A 19543-nucleotide genomic window follows, 5' to 3' on the forward strand; every position below is an offset into this window, starting at 1 on the left:
CTTAAGTCATATATGTAAAAAGAAGTATCTAACGCGTGTGAGCAAAAGAGAAAATACATGCATACAGATATCACTAAAACTAATCTCAGTTGATCAGATTGTATTTGCAGAGGGCATAATTACAGTGAAAAAGGTGGTTTGGGTTTTTTTTGTTTAAAGTTAAAAAATAAAATTAGCTTTAATACCTAAAGTTAATTTGATGCACATTGTCTAACTGAGGTTTTTACTTGCTTCAGTTACTCTCTCTTCATATTGTACCCTGGAAAATGAACTTGGGAATGTTGACAGTGGCTATAAATAAATAGATAGCAAATAATCTTTTGTTTGTAACAGAATATTTTAATAGGAGTGATAACCAAATTTGTTGAGAGTGGAAGGATTTGAGAGAAATATGTTTGTGCATATGTATCGGTCAAATGTTTGCAGGCAGTTACCATTTTTTCTTATTATAGTTGCTACTGTGTGAAAAAAAGCTGTGGTTTAGAAATAGAAAGCATAACTGTCAGTTAATGAACACAAAAAGAGAAACAGAACCAGGTATATTTACTTCATATTTCCTTATAGTCTCTGTTTTTTTCTTTGTGTTTTTTCTTTTATTTGAGTGATGTTTAAAGATGTTTGTATTGAAATTAGCTTTCTCCTTCTGATACTTCTTCGTTTCAGCAGTGGGTGATTTACTTCAGTTTCTCCCCTAAATTTTGCAGGCACTAATCCATGGACTAAACAGACATTACTATTCCATCACCATCAACTACAGGAAGAATGAACTAGAACAGAAGGTAAATGTTTCAGCTTTAATTCAGAGTAAAAGGAACTTTATACAAACTTTTTAAGATTTGTGGCAATATTCTGATTTCACTGGCTGTTACTTTCAGTAGTTGTTTTAACTCTCCTGGAATAGGTGGCTTCTCTTCCAGAAAGCACTTGGTGGTACAGTCATGATGATGAAACTTTCCAAAACCACATTCTAATGACCATATGAATAATTTAACAACATTTTTGTCCACCTTTTGGAAGTTGTCATGCTGTTCTCTGCACTTAAGTTCGTCCAAAGTTTCAAGTTTTCAGTGATGAAGCTGAAAGATATACTAGCTGCCTTCAGTTTTCACAGGCTGGAATTCCTGAAGCTAGGAGAATTCTTAACCGTGTTTTCCAAAATGGAATGTATAACCAAGGGATGTTGGGTTTTTATTTGCTATAATCACTTTGACAGAAGGTACTTCCAGTTGGTATGATTGGAACTCCCCAAGACGTCACTGAATATCCTGCATTTACAGAAGAAATATTATGGATTTACTGACAACAAATGTTTTCTCTTACTTTTGCATCAAACTTCAAGTTGCAAGCGAAATCTTGCTTGGGAGTCTCAACCAGGAAAACAAATGGGGGAAAAAAAAAAAAGCTTATTTATCATCTACAGAAGTTAATTCTTGAAAAGCCAGATTGTGTCCTCTGTGTATGTTCTCTGATATGTCTGTGCATTTTCATGGCCTTGTTAGGGTTATAAATTGATCTCAGGGTTTATGATGAAATGGTCAGAATCGTTTTTTCACAGAAGGCAGACTTTTAGAGAGGTACAAATAATAAGAAAAAACCCAGTTTCAAATAGTGGAGGAGTATGTGTGCAAATTAGGGAGTTTGAAAGAATGTGTGAAATGCATAACCCTTTGCAGGGCAGTATCAGACTTTCAAAACCTCACTGAAAAGCATAACTGGTCTAACAAAACCAGCTCTCTCAGGAAATGTCCATGAGGCTTCCAGGGGGTTATTGTTTCCATTCAAATGCAACAGTTTGGCAAATCCAGTCTTGTTCGAAGTTCCAGGTGTGTATTTTCAGCAGTGGCTTTACATAAGTAAGTTGTTACCTTTGCAAGTAGGAGAATTATCTTGACCAAGTTAGGAAAACTTTAATCTGTGAGGCAACAACTCTCTCTCACATCTTTCATAAGGCAGCTTCATACATATCTCAAACCCCCCTCATGGTGGTGGTGATCTGTTATCTCCATCTGTAGTAAGAAGAGTACATGCTTCATGTATTAGATTAGGAGCTCATCACACCAAACCATAATTTTAAAATCAAGATAGCCTAGCTAAACTGTCCATATGCAGTTTGCCTACGACTCCTTCTGTCAGTAGCTAAGATCTTGCTAACACAAATTATGACACAAACTTTCAACTCAGTTCACGTGTTCCAAAGCCAGGTTTCTTTGGAAACTGTATGTAGGATGGAACAGGTACCTGAATTCAGGTGATACCAATTACAGGGCATACCCATTCTCAAAAATGTCTAGTAAATGTTCACAAATTGAAGGCAAGCTGAAACTGTTTGCTGAAAGGGTCCTTCCTACAATCATCAAGTGTACAGGAGATCTACAAAATACGCTTTCTCTGTTCATGAAAATAAAGAAATTGCTGTTGTAGCTGTTCCTTTACTCTTTCAAGAATGACATCAAAGTATCAAGTAAAACCTTTCAAATATTTGTAATACTGCCTGCATTCATCACCATCAAACCTCTGCGCATTTTATCTTATGGTTTTTATGTTTGTTTATTTTGTATGAGGCAAAGACACACAAGTCATGCTTTGGTCACTTTCAAAGTTCATTTTATCATAACTGTCAGTTGCTTGCATACAGATCAGATAATCAGTGTAGCCTATATAACTAATTTATGAATTTAACCCAAGCATTAAAATATTTTTCAACTTTGTCAGAGTTCCTCATATGGCGGCTAAAGTATTCAATTTTCTTTTAGCCCTGCTACAAGGCAACTGTGCATTCTCAACCTGCAGCAAAAATAACAAATCACAGAAAACAAATCTATATATTCCTGTCAAAGTAAATGCGACCCATGTTTCCATGCCTCATTTACATATTTAGGATTCAAGAAGTTTCGATCTTTAAAAAGTATGCAAGTCTATCATCTACTCTAGCAGAATAGTTGATGATTGTATTTCCTCTATTTAAACATTGACATTGTAAGATCAATATTTTTTTATTATATTCTTCTTGCTATAAGTTGGTTTTCTGTCAAAGAGATCTTCATAGTATTCTGAAAGTATTTTATGATGAATGCTCTAAAGAGGTTTTGTTTTGCAGATGCTGCTAAATTTGCATAAGAAGAGTTGGATGGAAGGTTTGACACTTCAGGACTACAGTGAACATTGCAAACTCAATGAAACAGTAGTGAAGGAGATGTTAGAATTAGCTAAGAATTATAACAAGGTATTCATATCCCATAATGATAGTATAACTGTAGCTGTGTTTATGAAATGAAGAAATTAGTTGCTTAATTTCAGAAGGAATTGATTATCACAAGCTTTGTTCAGAATGACTGTAGCTCGTACTAATCAACTACCTAAGGTTTTGTGGGAAGTTGCCACATTAGCTCCTCAGGCATTGCCACCAGACTTTTTGCCCTAAACTGTCGAAGTGTTTTGTAACACACTTTGCTTTGAAATGTGAGTAATCACATCTATTTTGTATTTTTACTTAGTGACGAGAATTTAAGATTTCTGTAGATCAAAATGAGCAGTTAGTTGTATTTTTCAACCCTTCAAGGACTATTTGGTCACTGTAGCAGAGTAAAGGTTATCTATCTGCATCAGTCTACTATAAGTGTTTAGAACACATTCCAGAGCCCAATTCAGTGTTCTGTTTAGATAAAAAATTTGTTATTGGTGTTGTCAGTAAGAGGAATCACAGCTACTTGTACTGTTTTAATACTGACACACTTAGAAATGTTTCTTACAAGTATTAGATCTCAACAAGCATTCTATGAGTAGTAATCATGTCAGTATTTCTTAACAAGTGTTATTCTTTCAACTCCTTAGAAGTCCTTAAAACCAAAATTCAGTATTACATTCACTAGTTAAGTTAGTGGATGAACTTTATGAAGACACCGTATTTGAAGGCAATGTAACAGTATCAAAATGTATTAAAATACATTACCTTAAACAGTACTAAAATTTATTGAGATCAAATCTCCAGTAGTTGAAACAGTATAGATAATGCTGGGTTGGATTCTGCTTTACTATTCTAACTGGTTTTAACTATCTTTAACTATTGATACTGCTCATTTAGGATTTTTGCTTAATAACATTTTGGTGAATATCTGACAATAAGACCATTCGTAAGTATTTGCCTTGATCTTTTGCACTAACACTCAGTAATTAAAACCACGTCTGCTGAAAAGCTGAAGTACCTTTCCTTTTGACTTTCTGAAATGTGTTGCTGTTTGATTTTTTTTTTTTTTTAAGGAACAGAATTGTATTTTGAGAATCTGTGGCTTGGGGAAAAAGTAAACGAAATCTGAAACACTGACCTTTTCTGTGTTTCTTTCACAGGCTGTTGAAGAAGAAGATAAGATGACACCTGAACAGCTGGCAATAAAAAATGTTGGCAAGCAGGTGAGGTGTGATGAATTAGAGTGAGGTGGAATGATATGCTTCGTTCATTCTAAATACTAATTTTTTACATGTGCATGGGTGATTTCAGTTCTGTGTGCATGATATTCTCAGTGCTTCAAATAATACATTTATTTTTGTTGGAGGTTATGGAAAGAACGGGGCCTTTGACTGTAGGTAATCGGCAGAATATCTGCAAGCCATGTCCTACGTGTGTTTTTGTTACATACTGAGGAGCAGTGTTGAGATTTAGTAGTTTTCCCTTTTCCTTCTTCATTTGTTTTAACTTCTTCTAAGAGGCATAAAGATATCCAAGTCTGTGTCAGAGAGACCCAAACTGTGGAGACACTTAAAAAATGGTAATCATGGAAACAGAGGTGGGGGGAGGTGTTTGTACATTGTCGTGGCTAAAGAGCCAGCTCACCCCTGTCCTCAGTTCATGAACACACTGTTAATGCTTAGCTCTCAGACACACATAGGCAGGTAGGCTGAGTTCCTTTGTATTGGTGTTTGAAGAAAACTGTTCAGGACCACAGCTGAAACTGAAAACACCCACTCAATTCATTCCATCCCTTTGCAATGTCAGGATATAATGTCTTTATAAAGACTCAACAAAAAACTCTTTCTACATTTGATTTCAGCATAAAGGTTGAGGAAATGTGCTTTCGTGAGCAAGAGGAGAGCAAAGCCAATTTGTAAGAGCTTGTGTTCAAGAAGGGCAGTGGAAACAAGACATAGCTTTTAAAATATCTAGTGTGTCCTTAAAGAACCAGTACTTATCGTATTGCTAGTAACAGTAGAAGAATTTAAAAGATTCTGGATTGCTCTTATGTGTCAGCTTCTAGCAGCAATGTCATAACACATCTGCACTATTGTTCAGTCACTCATGTATTTCTGTAGCATTCAGAACAATGGAGTTTATGCACACCTACACATACATAAATATATACATATAAAATATGTAAGAAGGGTTGTATTTTAAGGGTTATGATGTCATCTCAAACAGAACTTGAGCTTCACTAGTTGTTACGCATATGTGAAAAAAACTCTATTTTGATACAGTTCTTCAAAAAGAAAATAATTCTTTTCCTGATAAAATTTTTAAGTTTTCTTTAAATTAAAAAAATGGTTCAGTGAAGTAATTTTCAAGTGGGGTTTTTTATGAAACTTAGATAAAAAAAACTTTGTAAACAAGCAGCCACTCACAATAAGGATATTATGTTATTAGGTGATAATTTGTTAGGAACAGAAAGAATATTGGAGAACCGTCTGATCTTTGAAAATGAGTTATTTAAGAAGGTCAGCATACATGGATTCAGTAGCACTCTTCTATATAAATTTAGATGGGTTCATTACATTTTGACAATAATTCCATTTTTTAAAGAAGTTACAATTCCCATGCATGATTGTCTTCTGTATTTTAATTTCTTTACACACAAGAATTACTACAATGATACTGTAATAAAGTTCAGACATGTTTTTGAAGTATGCCTGATATTTTTGCAGTATTTGGAGATTAATTATTTAATATCAGTGGTGAAACTGAAGAAGTGCATGGGTATGATTTTCAACCAGAAATAATCTTACTGTTGTATGCAGATGCCCACAAATGCCTACATCAATTGAGTAATAGTGTGTGGGGATATGTATTTTCAGAAAACTGCTCAGGCTTAACATTCAATTCCTAAGAGCATTTGAACAGGGCATTGTTCATGTTTCATGTTTTTATGGGTATAGATATGCTAGTTTTCTTGCAGTCAACACAACTATTCAAAGACTGTGTTAGATGATTCTTGAATCTTTGCAGGATTGGAACACACATTTGTGCAAAGATCTGAAAACAAATTGCAATGTACCAGAAGTAAGATTAAAATATTGGCCTTAGTGAGATGTATAGTAAAATTCACATGTTGTGTGTTGTCCTTAAAACTAACTCACAGCTGCCACGGTTACTCTTGATATGCTGGATAGAAATTTACTTCCTAAACCTATCCTCAACTTAACTGTTAGTATGAATTAATAAAATTTTGTTCATGGAAATTCAGTCATTTGCTAGGTCTTCCTAGAATGGAAAATTTAGGAGCATTACTGGCCTGACTCCATTAACTCACAGACATCTTAAATAGACTTGAAGTAAATGAAATCTTTCAGAGATGTGTTTCAGTCATTCCTCTCATGGCATCCTTTGTATTTCAGGACCCTAAACGTCATTTAGAAGAGCATGTGGATGTACTGATGACCTCAAACATTGTCCAGTGTTTAGCTGCTATGTTGGATACAGTTGTATTTAAATAACCGATTTACTGTTTGTGATGCTTTCTGTGTATATTTGTTTATTGTTTCTAATACTCACAAAACAGAGACTGTTGAGGCTCTATTTGATTAAATGGAGACATCTGACTTCATTTGCAATGTAAGTGCAGCACTATAACACCTCTCAGTCTCTAATTGTGCATTTGCTTCAGTTTCTTATGTCAGGGTCCTCACAGATTCCAAAGCATTCAAGAACACAATGTGGGGAAAAATGTATTACATTTTCAATTAATATTTGGGGGAAAAAATTAGTAGTACATATATATTTTGATTGTTGCCACATAATAAAAATACATTTACAAATCTGTCTTAAGTTCTGGACAGTCTTTTTTGAGAAAGGACAGCGGGAATTAACAAACAAGAAAAAGTGTTAGTAAACATTTGTTTCTCCCTACTGTAAAACTACTGAGATACTAATTGCTAGGAAAGCAGAAATTCTCTACTGGAATTTGGCTCCCATTGATTACCAGTTACTCTCATGGAGATTAAAACAAAAAAATCATAGTGCAGAATTCTGAGGATGTACAAAACCAAAAATGCTGAAAATTCCTCTGTCAGCTCCCGTTGAATATTATTCAAACCCTAATATCTACAGAAGACAACTGACCTTAAGAAAATTAATTCAGTTGCTGATAACTGAATCACAGAACTCTCACGAGCGGTGTCATAAATAGCAGTATTCTGAGAATAAACATTAAAGTGACAGAGGCTGTTCTAGGTTACATGAACCCACCCTCCTGTGAAAGAGAACGTACATGAGATGTCCATATATATAAATATATGGAAAGAGTCCCAACTAGAATATGACATCTAAAACCATTTCCACTAACTGGAGAGGGAAACACTTGAAAGAAGGCAGTTGGTTTGACTGCTTGATTTGAAGCAGGCAAAGCCAAATAACTGGGTTTAGGGAGTGACTGCGTTTTGGGCAGGTACTGATTGGAATTGTTCATTGCACTTCTTTTTTTCAAGTGTTGGATGTTGCTTAGGCTGATTTGATTCTTTTGTCTGGGCAGAAGTTTTCTTCTTCTTTTTAGTGTTTGTTTGGGGCTTTTTTTAATAAACAGCAACAGTAGTGGCAGGCAAATATTATAAAACTATCTCCACCTCTTTTTGAAGATAATTTTTTTTAATTGACTTCTTATTTGCATACTAAAGAAATAACCCATAAATTTGTCTTATTTTCCAGTTTATGCCCATATTTACTTACTCTTTACCATTCAGAGATTTTTCTTTTGTTTGAAATTTCTTATTTAGGCCTTTTAATTTACTATTTTAGACTAACTCTCTCTCAAAGTATATTTAGCGTGCATTTACTTCAGAGGGAAACATGCAGATTTTTGCAGCTGCCCTCCTTATGGCCTTCCCTCTGCCCCCACAGTAGGCAGTGGAATATCAGACTGGGAAAATGGAGACATACCAAACCACATTTGCCTGTGTGTAGTTAAATGGATGTTCTTTCTGGCGATTCCCACTGCAAGCCTGCGGGTGGTTGAGGAGGGCTGCATTCAGGCCTTGCCGTTGCCGGATGCGCACGCCCGGGGTGAGATGGGGCAGGAGCTTATCGCGGGACCTGCCCTGGGGCTCGTCTGCCAGGGGGGCTCTGCATCCCTGCCGCTCTCTACTCCCACACACACGTGTAACACCACGAGGGAGACAGAGTTTGGCAGGTCGTGGGTAACATGGCACTGCAGAACAGGAGAGGAGCTAGCGCAGTGCTGCAGTGTATACATGCGTGAGAGGCTGGTGTAAGCAGGGAGACAAACCAGTGAGTCTTACATATTCTAAATTAATTTTGACAAATGTACATCTTGCAGAGGGTAGCTGAAGGGAGTCTGTTGGAGACGCAGATCTCCCGTAGTATAAGCATTTGCTGTGGTACCCTGCTTTCTATTCACTCCTCAGTTTAACTTGGAGGCACAATTTTCCATTTACCAAGATGTTACATGAATAATAAAAATGCAGGGTTTTGGGGCATCCTTCCTTATTTGTGTCCAGTGCTTTAGGAGCTACACAGAGGATTTGGAAGAATGTGTGTATGCTGTAACCTGAAAAGCAGCAGCCCGTATACCATGTTGGAGGAAGAAAGAGATTTTCAAGCAGCCACCTTCTGAGCCTCCAGCCGCAATGGAGCAGACCTTCATTAGCAGCATGACCCCTTGTCACCTGTCAGCACGAAGGACGGGCATATTGTATTAGCAAACCTCACTCCATTCTATGACGATTCTGTAACACCACCTGCCATTGCATATCCCCCCTATTATACCAGTTTAGGAGTTGTGCACTGAAGATTTTTGGCATATATTAGCACTTCCGTGTGATTGGCAGTATACCACTGAATTCATTGCAGCTCTGCATCTATATGGGTGTAGCTCTGTAATTCAGGGCAGCATTTCCGAAGGTTTATCTGCATTTTGGTCCATCTCCTGCCTATATAAGTCCATTACCATTCTGTTGTTTCAGACAGGGAAAGGGAAGGGTGAGCACTGGTGAAACAAGTGTCGGAAACATTAGCTAGAACTGGTAATAATGAAACTGTTCTCTTAACATGGAAAGAAGGTGGTGTATGGAAAGTTGCATGCGCTGAACCACTCGAGTAGAACAGTGAACTGCTTGCTTTTTGCTTCATAAATTATCTTATTAGAATAATTTCCTTGCAGAGTGTGTGTATGTCGGCATCTGTGAAACACCAAATAACTGAAGTAGCTCACGATTAAGCAACAGAAAAATAAATGGCCACGGGATTTGTGAGCATTGAAATACACATTCTGACAAGTCATCCTGGTTCTAGTCTTCTCTGGATTTGAGTTTGCAAAGTTTCAGTCTGGCTTCATGCAATTACACGGTGGTTCGGTTTTATTATGCAGTGGTTCAGGCTGCATTATCTGTCAGTGGAATTTGAAGCCGGCTGCTGATGTCACCTGGGAAGAGATGTGGTCTGTAAAATACCTGAAGTCCAAACCACTAAGGGGACAACAAACACTAAGAAAAATGGAACAGGAGAGCTCCTCTCCGGGCAAAAAAAACCCAGACCCACAAAAACCGAAAAACAAACCCCGTGCTTTTAAATTCTCGGGCTTCCCTAGGAAGAGAAATTGAGACTGGTGCTTGGCAAAGGCGGGGTGGCGAGCGGGCCCCTTGAACTCTTCAGGCGCATCTTCGCGCCTTGGAGGGTCCCGCTTTCAATAGCCCGAGGCTCGGCCGGGCACAGCGCGGGACCCGCCGGCTGGTCCCTCCGGTCACTGGGTGTCCCCGCAGCTCCCCCGAGGGCTGGAGAGCTTCGCCCCCGCTCGCCTGGGAGCGCAGCCCGAGCCGCGGCTCCCGCGGAGACCCCCCGGGCAGAGGGTGCCGGCGGCTCCTGCCGCAGCACCGTCATGGTTTGGGTTTCTCAGCTCCGATCGACCCCGCGGCCGCGGCGGGCCGCGGCCCCTGGCAAAGGCGCTACCAAAAATCTGCCCCTCCCGAGAGCTGCCCGCGGGACTGAGTCACTGAGGGAAAGCAGGCACCGAGAGGAAAGAAATCCGGAGCCGGATGGGGAGGTGGACGCCTTCCACGCTGTTTTGCTGATAATCTCCGACATTACGGCTCCCAGATAAAATATTTATTTACTAAAGGACCCGTAAACATCGCAGCAAATACATTAGGGCACTTCGGCTGCGGGGCTTATGATTATTTCAGAAGTTAAAAGAGATGATACGCGGCCACTGTCAGCAGGGACGGAGGGTGTATTTTCCCCCGCGAATAGGCACGGGTGGGAAGGGTGGGGGCGATGCGCCGGGGATCGCCCAGAAGAGCTGGGGGAGAGGGGCTGCGCCCCGCTGGGGACAAACCGCGGGAGTGAGCTGAGGGCAGCGGCCGCCCAGCCCCACGCTTCGCTCGCAGTCGCTCCCCAAAGCGCCCAGGACCCGCTCTCCTCCCTGACGCACAAAGGTGGGGTACACGCGGGGAATATTTGGGGAATCACAGGGTTTGGATTTATTTTCCAGCCGTAGTCAAAAAAAAAAAAAAAAAAAAAGCTAGAAAGGTCACATAATAATGAGCTCTCACAGCAAACACACTCTTCCCTTCCCCCTTTCCCTTCCTTCTATCTCACAATAAAATCATCTCCTTCAATTTGCCATGATCGTCGCGACCAGGAGCCAGGTGATTATCCTAATTAATGTCTATCTAATTAAATTACTGTCAGCGGTTAACCAATGGCAGAAGCCGTTTCATCCTCTCCACAAGCAGCAAGATCAAAAGTGAGTCTTTCCTGATTGCTGCATAGTGTCAATTGGCCAATCTCTTCTCCCTGGGAAGGGAAGGGGGAAAAAAAAAAAAAAAAAAAAAAAAAAAAAAAAAAGTAAATCAAACGTTTGGGAAGCATTTGGTAGATGAAGTGCTTTCTGCCTAGTGTGGGTCCCAGGATGTCTAGCTTCTGATACTGAGAAGCCCTTTCAGATCCAGGGACTGAAGGGTTATTACTGTGGTGCTAGAGCTATGCAGCTGGAGCATTGTCTTTCTCCCTCTATCATGCTCTCCAAGAAATTTCTCAATGTGAGCAGCAGTTACCCACATGCAGGCGGATCTGAGCTTGCCTTGCATGATCATCCCATTATCTCGACCACTGACAACCTGGAGAGAAGTTCACCTTTGAAAAAAATTACCAGGGGGATGACGAATCAGTCAGATACAGACAATTTTCCTGACTCCAAGGACACACCAGGGGACGTCCAGAGAAATAAACTCTCTCCCGTCTTGGACGGGGTCTCTGAGCTTCGTCACAGTTTCGATGGATCTGCTGCAGATCGCTATCTGCTCTCTCAGTCCAGCCAGCCCCAGTCTGCTGCCTCTGCTCCTAGTACCATGTTCCCTTATCCCAGCCAGCATGGACCTGCTCACCCAGCCTTCTCCATCGCCAGCCCCAGCCGCTACATGGCTCATCATCCTGTGATCACCAACGGAGCTTATAACAGCCTCCTGTCCAACTCTTCTCCGCAAGGCTACCCCACGGCGGGCTACCCGTACCCCCAGCAGTATGGCCATTCCTACCAAGGGGCACCTTTCTACCAGTTCTCCTCCACCCAGCCGGGGCTGGTTCCCGGCAAGGCTCAGGTCTACCTGTGCAACAGGCCACTCTGGCTGAAATTTCACCGGCACCAGACGGAGATGATCATCACGAAGCAGGGAAGGTAAGCCACCGCGCGGACCTTTCTGGGTGTCGGGGCTGAGCCGCGGACTTCGCCGGGGGAGCCGCCCGGAGTCTCCGCCGCCCCGGCGGAGCCATCCGCCCGTCACCGGGGCCCCTGCCCTGCTCGCCGGGAGCGCCGGTGCCGGTCCCCGCCGGAGTTGGTCCCCGCCGGAGACGGTCCCCGCCGGGGCAGCCCTCTCTGCCTCCCCGCAAGTTCCCGCGCCCGCTGCCCTCATCCCTTCCCCGCGGAAAGCTCGACGCTCCAGGGAGGGGGTTTATTTTGATTTTTATTTCCCGGTCGCTATCGGGAGCCGTGAGGATAAAGCACAACGGCTGGTTCCTCCGCGTGTGCCTGTCGCTGCCGGTGGCTTGCTTTCCTTCTTCCTTTTCTTTTTTTTCCCCTTTTTTCTTTTTTCTTTTTTTTTTTTTTAGGCGCATGTTCCCTTTCCTAAGCTTTAATATTTCTGGTCTCGACCCTACGGCTCACTACAATATTTTTGTGGATGTAATTTTGGCGGATCCCAATCACTGGAGATTTCAGGGAGGCAAATGGGTTCCTTGCGGCAAGGCGGACACCAATGTACAAGGCAAGTTCCTCCAATTAACACTTTTGCCGACACATATGTAGGTGAGAATGATTAATTAATGCCTTTGCGGACTGGCTCTGGCAACTTCTTAAACGCAAATGGGCCAACGATTTTTTTTTTTTTAAAGGAAAGAAAGGAGGGTGGAGGAGAAAGTAAAAGGTGTTCGGAAAAAAGCTGTTTTAATCCTTTTCTTTTAAAATGAAGGGAGTTTTGGCAGTAAAATATTGGTAACTTCACGGGGTCCTTCGCCCTTGTGTGCGGATGCAGCGGCAGAACAGGGGTACAGGCGAGAACTGTGATGTGGTTGTGTTTTTTGTTGTTTTGCTTAGGAAACCGGGTGTATATGCATCCCGACTCCCCCAACACGGGAGCCCACTGGATGCGTCAGGAAATCTCCTTTGGGAAACTAAAACTTACAAACAATAAAGGAGCATCAAACAACAACGGGCAGGTCAGTGCGGGAAGGCAGACGCTGCCAGAATTATTTTTATTGTTTCAGTTAAAATCCTACCGTTTCCGAAAGGACGTGGGGTTTTTTTGTTGTTTTGGGGTTTTTTTTAGATAGTGTCGTTAGGTGAAAATAAAAGGGGGGTGGTGGTGAGAAAGTCCTCCCATTTTATTTCGCCACGGGCCTCGTCGGCCCTGAGCGCGTTGCCCAAGCTGACACCGCTGTCCGGTGCGGCCGGGGAAGTCCGCAACCGTCCCGGGGAGGCGGCGGCCAGCGGGCATCGCTCTCCTCGTCCTTCTCGCACTAATTTCTTCCTTTTTCCCCGCGTCCCCCTCCCTCCTTTTGCCATGCCTGACAGATGGTGGTTTTGCAGTCCCTTCACAAGTACCAACCTCGCTTGCATGTGGTGGAGGTGAACGAAGACGGGACGGAGGATACCAATCAGCCGGGCAGAGTGCAGACATTCACGTTCCCCGAGACGCAGTTCATAGCCGTCACCGCCTACCAAAACACCGATGTAAAGAGCTCCCTAGTTTATTCCCCTCGCGGTCCCCCCGCTCCCCGCAAGGCATCCCACCAGGGACGGCCCGGTTGCTGCCCACCCTCCCCTGGGTCTCCGGCGCCAGGAGATGGGGCTCCCTGTTCCTCGTTGTGTGGCATCGCTCCCTGGCCGTCCCGAGGGCGGCCGCAGCCGCTCGGGCCGCCTTCGCCCCAGGAGCCCCCTCCGGGCGTCCGCAGCGGCATCGTCCTCCCCCGCCCAGGACGGGCGCGATCCTGCCCCTCCGTCCGGGGCTAGGCGCTGGCCCGCGGCGTTTATCTCCCAGTCGGAAACAGCTTAGTTAGCTGTTAAGCTGTTATCTTAAGCTTTAAGTCTGCAAAGATCAATTAACATCCTCATTGATTGCGCCCGGGGGTGACGGAGCAACTTCCTCAAATTAAAAGCTCGTTAATGCCTGGATGCGTTTCGGAGTGGTCTGGCTTTGCTACAGACTGGTGCCCCCTTTTCAAATGACATATGTTCAGTCCACATTCTCGCTTTAATTATTTTGCTTGATGCAAATGCAAACTCCTAGTTACCATTCTGCGGTACGTTTTGCCTAATTTCTGGATTTCAATATATTTATACCCATGCACTAGGAATGCTGAACACGTCTCAAAATACGGGGTTAAATACTGAATTCTTTTGTACTTTTTACAACAACGTAAATCTTAAAATTAGACGACGATGTCTATAAGCATGCCAGAGCTTATTTTTCACGGTTTAAAGGCAATATGACTGACTAGAGTAAAGCTTGGTCCTTTAAAAACCTGTTGGCTGCAGTGGGGTATATTTTTCAGGCTTTCACAATGTGTGCTCTGCTCCTCTTTTTCCCTAGATCACACAGCTGAAAATAGATCACAACCCTTTCGCGAAAGGATTCCGAGACAATTATGATACGTAAGTAAACCGGATTTTTACTATCTTTCTGCCGGCTGCACACACATGTCAAACGGGGGAGATTTAGCATGGGGGCTGGCTCGTTTCACACCGAGATATGTAATGTCAGGCTTTTCCAGAGCCCTCCGGGAGGGAAGCACGCGCCCGCTCGGGCACAGGGGCTGTCCCTGCGGCGAGGCCCTACGCAGGCCTGAGGCCGCTTCCGCGCCTGGGGCCGCGCTGCCCGCACCTGAGTCCGCATCTCGCTTTGGCACTTGCGGCGGTTTTGTTGTTGGTTTTTCCTGGCACGTATCTTGGCGCCTCTTTCCAAGCTTCCGTTTCACTTGCGTGTAAGGGCTCCGAAAGCAGCACCTGAGCAGCAGGGGCTCAGTCCCCGGCAACTCGCCGGGTCTGCATCATCCCGGGGTCTGCAGAGCCGGGGTCCGGAGGCAAACGTCTTCGTCTTGTTTTCTTCTTCTCCGGGGTTGGATTTTTTTCCCCCTTCTCCCTTCTGGGTGGAGCTAAAGCCTCTGAAGTTTTAAACGCGGTTTGTCCGTGTTCTGCCTCTGCCCGTCCGCCTCCGAGGCGTTCCCAGCCGCTTGACCCCCCGGCCTTGACCCCGCGCCACACGCGGCTGGTGCCCCTCCGACTGCAGCTCCGGGGCGGCATCAACACTCCCGCCGCCGCCTTTCCCGGCCCTCGGGACAAATACGGGGATATCCCGGCCTGCAGGCGCTGCAGGCAGGCTTCCCCTGGCCCGAGGTGCGGCCCGCCCGGCATCCCCTAGCCCAGCTTGGGGCAGCGGGAGGTGGCGGCCGCAGGGCGGCCCATACACCCAGGAGAGCAGGCGGCTTGGGATGTCGCCTGTCCCACTGCAAGCTCTGGTCTGTGGGATGGGTCCCCGGCTTTGAGGAGGAAAACCTTTTTCCTCTCTGAACTGTGGCGGTGAGCAGCCTCACTTGGCCTCGAGAGCCTCATCCCGTGCGTACCTTCAGCGCCTGCTTCAGCCTCTCCGCTGGACCGCGGTCCAGCAGCCACCAGCAGCAGGTTTTCAGGACAAGGGTGGAAACGACGCCAAGAGCTGAATTAGTGCGAGAGGGGCCCGGGGCCGAGCTCCAGCTCTCCCCAGGGAGCAGCTTGTGGTGCGGCCGCTCTTCCCCAGGGGCGGGGGTCGCGGAGGCTGTGGCGGGGAGCAGGGCCGCCGCCGGGAGGACAGCGGCCGTTCCTGGTGCCACAGAGGGTGGCAGCCGAGCCTGCCCGCTCTCCGGGAGCTCGGCGAGAGTATGTGCGGCCTTTGGAAAGGCTGCGTGGCCTTCGCTCCCAGCCAAAAGTGCTCTTCTCTTTTTGATAGGGAAAAACTTTATAGGGCGTCACTTGAAAGGAGACGGGGGGAGGGGGAAGCTTCAATGTTGTCTAGCACGTTGAATTTGTTTAAGGGCCAAGTTTATTTTGGATAAGAAATTCCAGGAGGCGTGGAGGGTTAATTAAAGCACAGTTTTAGCCTGAATTAAATACAGATAGTAGTTATTCATCCATTAAAGTTTTTATAATCGCAAATTACAGCCCAGCATGGGAGAATTATATATAGGCCAAGCAGGGAACACTGGAAGTGTCTGGCTTTACATTTCCTACAGTAGGTGTTTAAAGATTAGCTTAATTTAAACTCAGCAAAATGTTGATGGTTCGTCTGTGACTCCCAATAATAAGTGTTAAACAGCCGATAGAATTCCGTAGTCTGCCACTCATGCTGTTCGCGGCAAATGACCGGGCTGCCTGTTGCGCATGTGGTGGGGCCGGTCAATGTGTCACCGCGCGGGATTCCATGCCTTTGGGTTGTGGGTTCCGACCGGACAGAGGGATCTCAGCCCCGTCAAGGAATGGCCAACCGGTTCCGAATGATTTATTCTCCATGTTTGCCCCCGTCTTTCCTCTTCCCCGTTAAAGGCCCTCGGCACTACTGATGCCGGAGGCCAAGCCCGGAGAGGAGCGCAGGCTCTCGGCCGGGCAGGAGCGCGCTGGGACGGCGCCGTCCCGTTCGTACCCCGAGGGCCGCGTTCGGCCGGGTGCCGCGCTGAGGAGGCCGCCGGGCTGCGGCGGACACCCAGCTCTCTCCCCTTCTCTTGGGCAGGATCTACACGGGCTGCGACATGGACCGGCTGACGCCTTCCCCCAACGACTCGCCCCGCTCGCAGATCGTGCCCGGGGCCCGCTACGCCATGGCCGGCTCCTTCCTCCAGGACCAGTTCGTGAGTAACTACGCCAAGTCCCGCTTCCACCCCGGGGCAGGAGCCGGCCCGGGGCCCGGCGCCGACCGCAGCGTGCCCCACACCAACGGGCTGCTCTCCCCACAGCAAGCCGAGGACCCGGGGGCCCCCTCGCCGCAGCGCTGGTTCGTCGCCCCCGCCAACAACCGCCTCGACTTCGCCGCCTCCGCCTACGACACGGCCACCGACTTCGCCGGCAACGCGGCCACGCTGCTGTCCTACGCGGCCGCGGGCGTCAAGGCGCTGCCGCTGCAGGCGGCCGGCTGCGCCGGGCGGCCGCTGGGCTACTACGCCGACCCCTCGGGCTGGGGGGCCCGCAGCCCCCCGCAGTACTGCAGCAAGTCGGGCTCCGTGCTCTCCTGCTGGCCCAACAGCGCGGCGGCGGCTCGCATGGCCGCCGGCAACCCCTACCTAGGGGAGGAGGCGGAGAGCCTGGCCCCCGAGCGGTCCCCCTTGCCGGGCGCCGAGGACTCCAAGCCCAAAGATTTGTCCGACTCCAGCTGGATCGAGACGCCGTCGTCCATTAAGTCCATCGACTCCTCCGATTCTGGGATTTACGAGCAGGCCAAAAGGAGGCGGATCTCCCCCTCGGACACCCCGGTGTCCGAGAGCTCCTCGCCCCTCAAGAGCGAGGTGCTCACCCAGCGGGACTGCGAAAAGACCTGCGCCAAGGACATCGGCTATTACGGCTTCTACTCGCACAGCTAGGCGCGGCCGCCGGCCCGCCGTCCTTTTGCACAATAACTCCTCCGCGTTAGCGCACTGACCCCCTCCCCTAGCTGCCCTATCCGTGCCCCGGCCCGGCCCGGCAGGGAGGCAGGCAGGGAGGCTGAGCCGCGGCCGCCGCCGCCCCCCGCCCCGCTCCCCGCCCGGCCCGGTCCGGCGGCGCCCCGGGGGCGCGGGGGGTACTGCCGCACCGAAACCCACTGATAAGTAGGATGCTTAGACTCTCAAACCGTACAGCGCTTCCTTCCTTTTACCACGGATGGATTCTAGGGGAAACAGTAATAGTGGGGAAAACAGCCTGTGAAATGCCTGTACATAGTATTTATTTTATTGTAACAGATTACTTTTCTTTGGTTCAGTTTATTTATTGTTTGGATTTTTTTGTTTTGTTTTCATTGTTAAGTCACAAAACTTAGATCCTGTTTAAATTTCTTTACCCCATTCCCCACTCTTTGCTCCCTCTTCCTCGTGCCCCTCCCCAGGTAAACACTTTTCCTAAATGCCTCTGAAAATGTAAGTGGTCCATAGCTGTAGCAGCGAGTAATGGGTTTCTCACTTTCTCTCCAATTCCTCGCATGAAATAATTACGCGGTGCCCTGGGATAACACAGCTAAGGAATAGCTCAGCTTTCCCTTCAAAAGAGCAGAAATACGCCTCATGGGAAAGTCGATTAAAGGAGCATAATGCCTTCCAAAACCAAAATTACCTGCTTCTTATTTTTCTTTGAAAGGAATAGCTCGAGATCAGCAATATTATTATTTTTGTGGTCTCCCCCTTCCCCTGCCCCCAAGTGCCAAATCCATTACTGGTCCCCGCAGGTGCCAAATATGCTAACAAACTATTTTCAAATTTCTTTGCAGTTTCCCCCTCTTTCTTTATATCATTGTAAATCTTTGTAATGAATAATCTTAAAAAAAAAAAAAAAAAAAAAAAAAAAGAAAAAAGATATAGACGACTGAATTGTTGGTAACCATAGTGTAGTCCAGTGAAGATGAGTTGTGAGTTGTATATTTTACTGCATTTAGTTTTGGAATTGACTTTTTCATAAAGTAGCTAACCAAGATCTGACTTCCTGGGGACTCAAATGCACATCGAAAGTAAGAGTGATCATTCTTGTAAACCTCTTATCAAACTATTGAAGGAGAACTAATATCCCTCCAGGACTCCCCCCCCGGCGAAGCAGAATAGTAAGTCTTCGAATTTTGAGTAGCAAATCTATACAATTAACGCATTTTTATATGGAAGAAAAAAAAAAACAATTACGAACTGAAATATGCATCAGGCTAAATATTCAGTCTAGATTACACTCGACGGGGAGATTTCCTAATAGAAATTCAGGGTCATAAACGTGTGTATATTTTTGACTCTTCTGTAAATCGAATGTTGTGATTTTTATATTTGTTCTGTTACGTCTGTGGAACTGAATAATTTATACCAGTACATGCTCCATTGAGAAATGTTTCGGTTTTTGCCCGTTTGTATCGTCTGTGTATAACAAGTAAAATAAACCTGGCAAAACGTTAACGTCGTGTTGGAAAAAGCACTTCGCCGTTTTGCAAATAAGAGATCGGGTGAGGCCAAGGGGAGGAGGCTTGCGGACTCTTCCGCTCTCGGTCCGCCGCGAGGTTCTGGAGCGGGAGTCCCGTCGCTGCTCTCCCTGACGGAGCTGGTCCACTTGCCCCGCGTTTGTTCTTTTTTTCTTTTTTTTGGGGGGGGGGCTGGGGGGGTGGGTGGAAGAGCGTAGGGGACAGTGCTTACACCTCGTGGCCAAGCGTGGAGGTTTGCAGTCGGTGAAAGAGGGAGATGAAACCCCGTCGGTTTTGAGAGGTTTATAATTATCCCCGTGTTTGACGCTTAAAAACCCTGACAGCACTTTGCAGGCGGGAGAGGTGCCTGGCGCGGGGCGGGGGGTGCCATCGCTGGCGGAGCAGAGGCGAGGGACAAAAAGCTGCCCGCCCGCAGCCTTCCCCTCGCTTTCCCAGGGCGGGGGCTGCCCTGGTGGAGCCCCACGGTGCCCCCAAGGCGGGCGCCCTTTCGGGGGAGCAGCTTGCCCTACTGCGCGGGAGCGGAGTCCCCACTCCTGCAGCACTACCTCTCCCTCTGCGACCTTCCCGGGACTCTGCCCCCTTTAGAGACAACCACCTGTGGGCTTTAGAACAGGCGCCGGCCCGGCACCTGCGTGGGCCGAGTCCGCGGGGGCTGGGGGGTAGCAGG

General features: G+C 46.2%; 2 protein-coding genes across 4 annotated transcripts in view; both read left to right on the top strand.

The window, feature by feature from the left end:
* The window catches only part of PSMD14 (proteasome 26S subunit, non-ATPase 14), a 46658-nt gene extending 39628 nt beyond the window's left edge, over positions 1-7030 (top strand). For both annotated transcript variants that reach the window (XM_039555088.1, XM_039555089.1), the window contains 4 exons: positions 705-779; positions 3098-3223; positions 4345-4407; positions 6601-7030. In XM_039555088.1, the coding sequence (XP_039411022.1) occupies positions 705-779; positions 3098-3223; positions 4345-4407; positions 6601-6699 (363 nt within the window). In that variant the 3' untranslated portion in view covers positions 6700-7030. The remainder of the gene's footprint in view (positions 1-704; positions 780-3097; positions 3224-4344; positions 4408-6600) is intronic.
* A 4046-nt stretch (positions 7031-11076) lies between these two features.
* Positions 11077-18853, top strand: TBR1 (T-box brain transcription factor 1). Of its 2 annotated transcripts, XM_039555525.1 has the most exons (7): positions 11077-11888; positions 12320-12474; positions 12804-12925; positions 13281-13439; positions 14299-14360; positions 16468-16585; positions 16691-18853. In XM_039555525.1, the coding sequence occupies exons 1-7, from the start codon at positions 11197-11199 to the stop codon at positions 17309-17311; spliced, it is 1929 nt and encodes a 642-aa protein (XP_039411459.1). In that variant the 5' UTR covers positions 11077-11196; the 3' UTR covers positions 17312-18853. The 2 variants fall into 2 exon arrangements, with proteins under 2 accessions (XP_039411459.1, XP_039411458.1); XM_039555524.1 differs by having other exon boundaries at positions 16468-18853.
* The last annotated feature ends 690 nt before the right edge of the window (positions 18854-19543 follow it).

Source organism: Corvus cornix, chromosome 7 (genome assembly GCF_000738735.6).
Source record: "Corvus cornix cornix isolate S_Up_H32 chromosome 7, ASM73873v5, whole genome shotgun sequence".
Taxonomy (NCBI): domain Eukaryota; kingdom Metazoa; phylum Chordata; class Aves; order Passeriformes; family Corvidae; genus Corvus; species Corvus cornix.

Bases quoted from the DNA above. Each gene is read 5' to 3' on its own strand.
- TBR1 (XM_039555524.1), top strand. From the start codon at position 11,197: ATGCAGCTGGAGCATTGTCTTTCTCCCTCTATCATGCTCTCCAAGAAA. The intron at 12,475-12,803 runs GCAAGTTCCTCC...TGTTTTGCTTAG, and splicing joins GGCGGACACCAATGTACAAG to GAAACCGGGTGTATATGCAT. The intron at 12,926-13,280 runs GTCAGTGCGGGA...CATGCCTGACAG, and splicing joins CATCAAACAACAACGGGCAG to ATGGTGGTTTTGCAGTCCCT.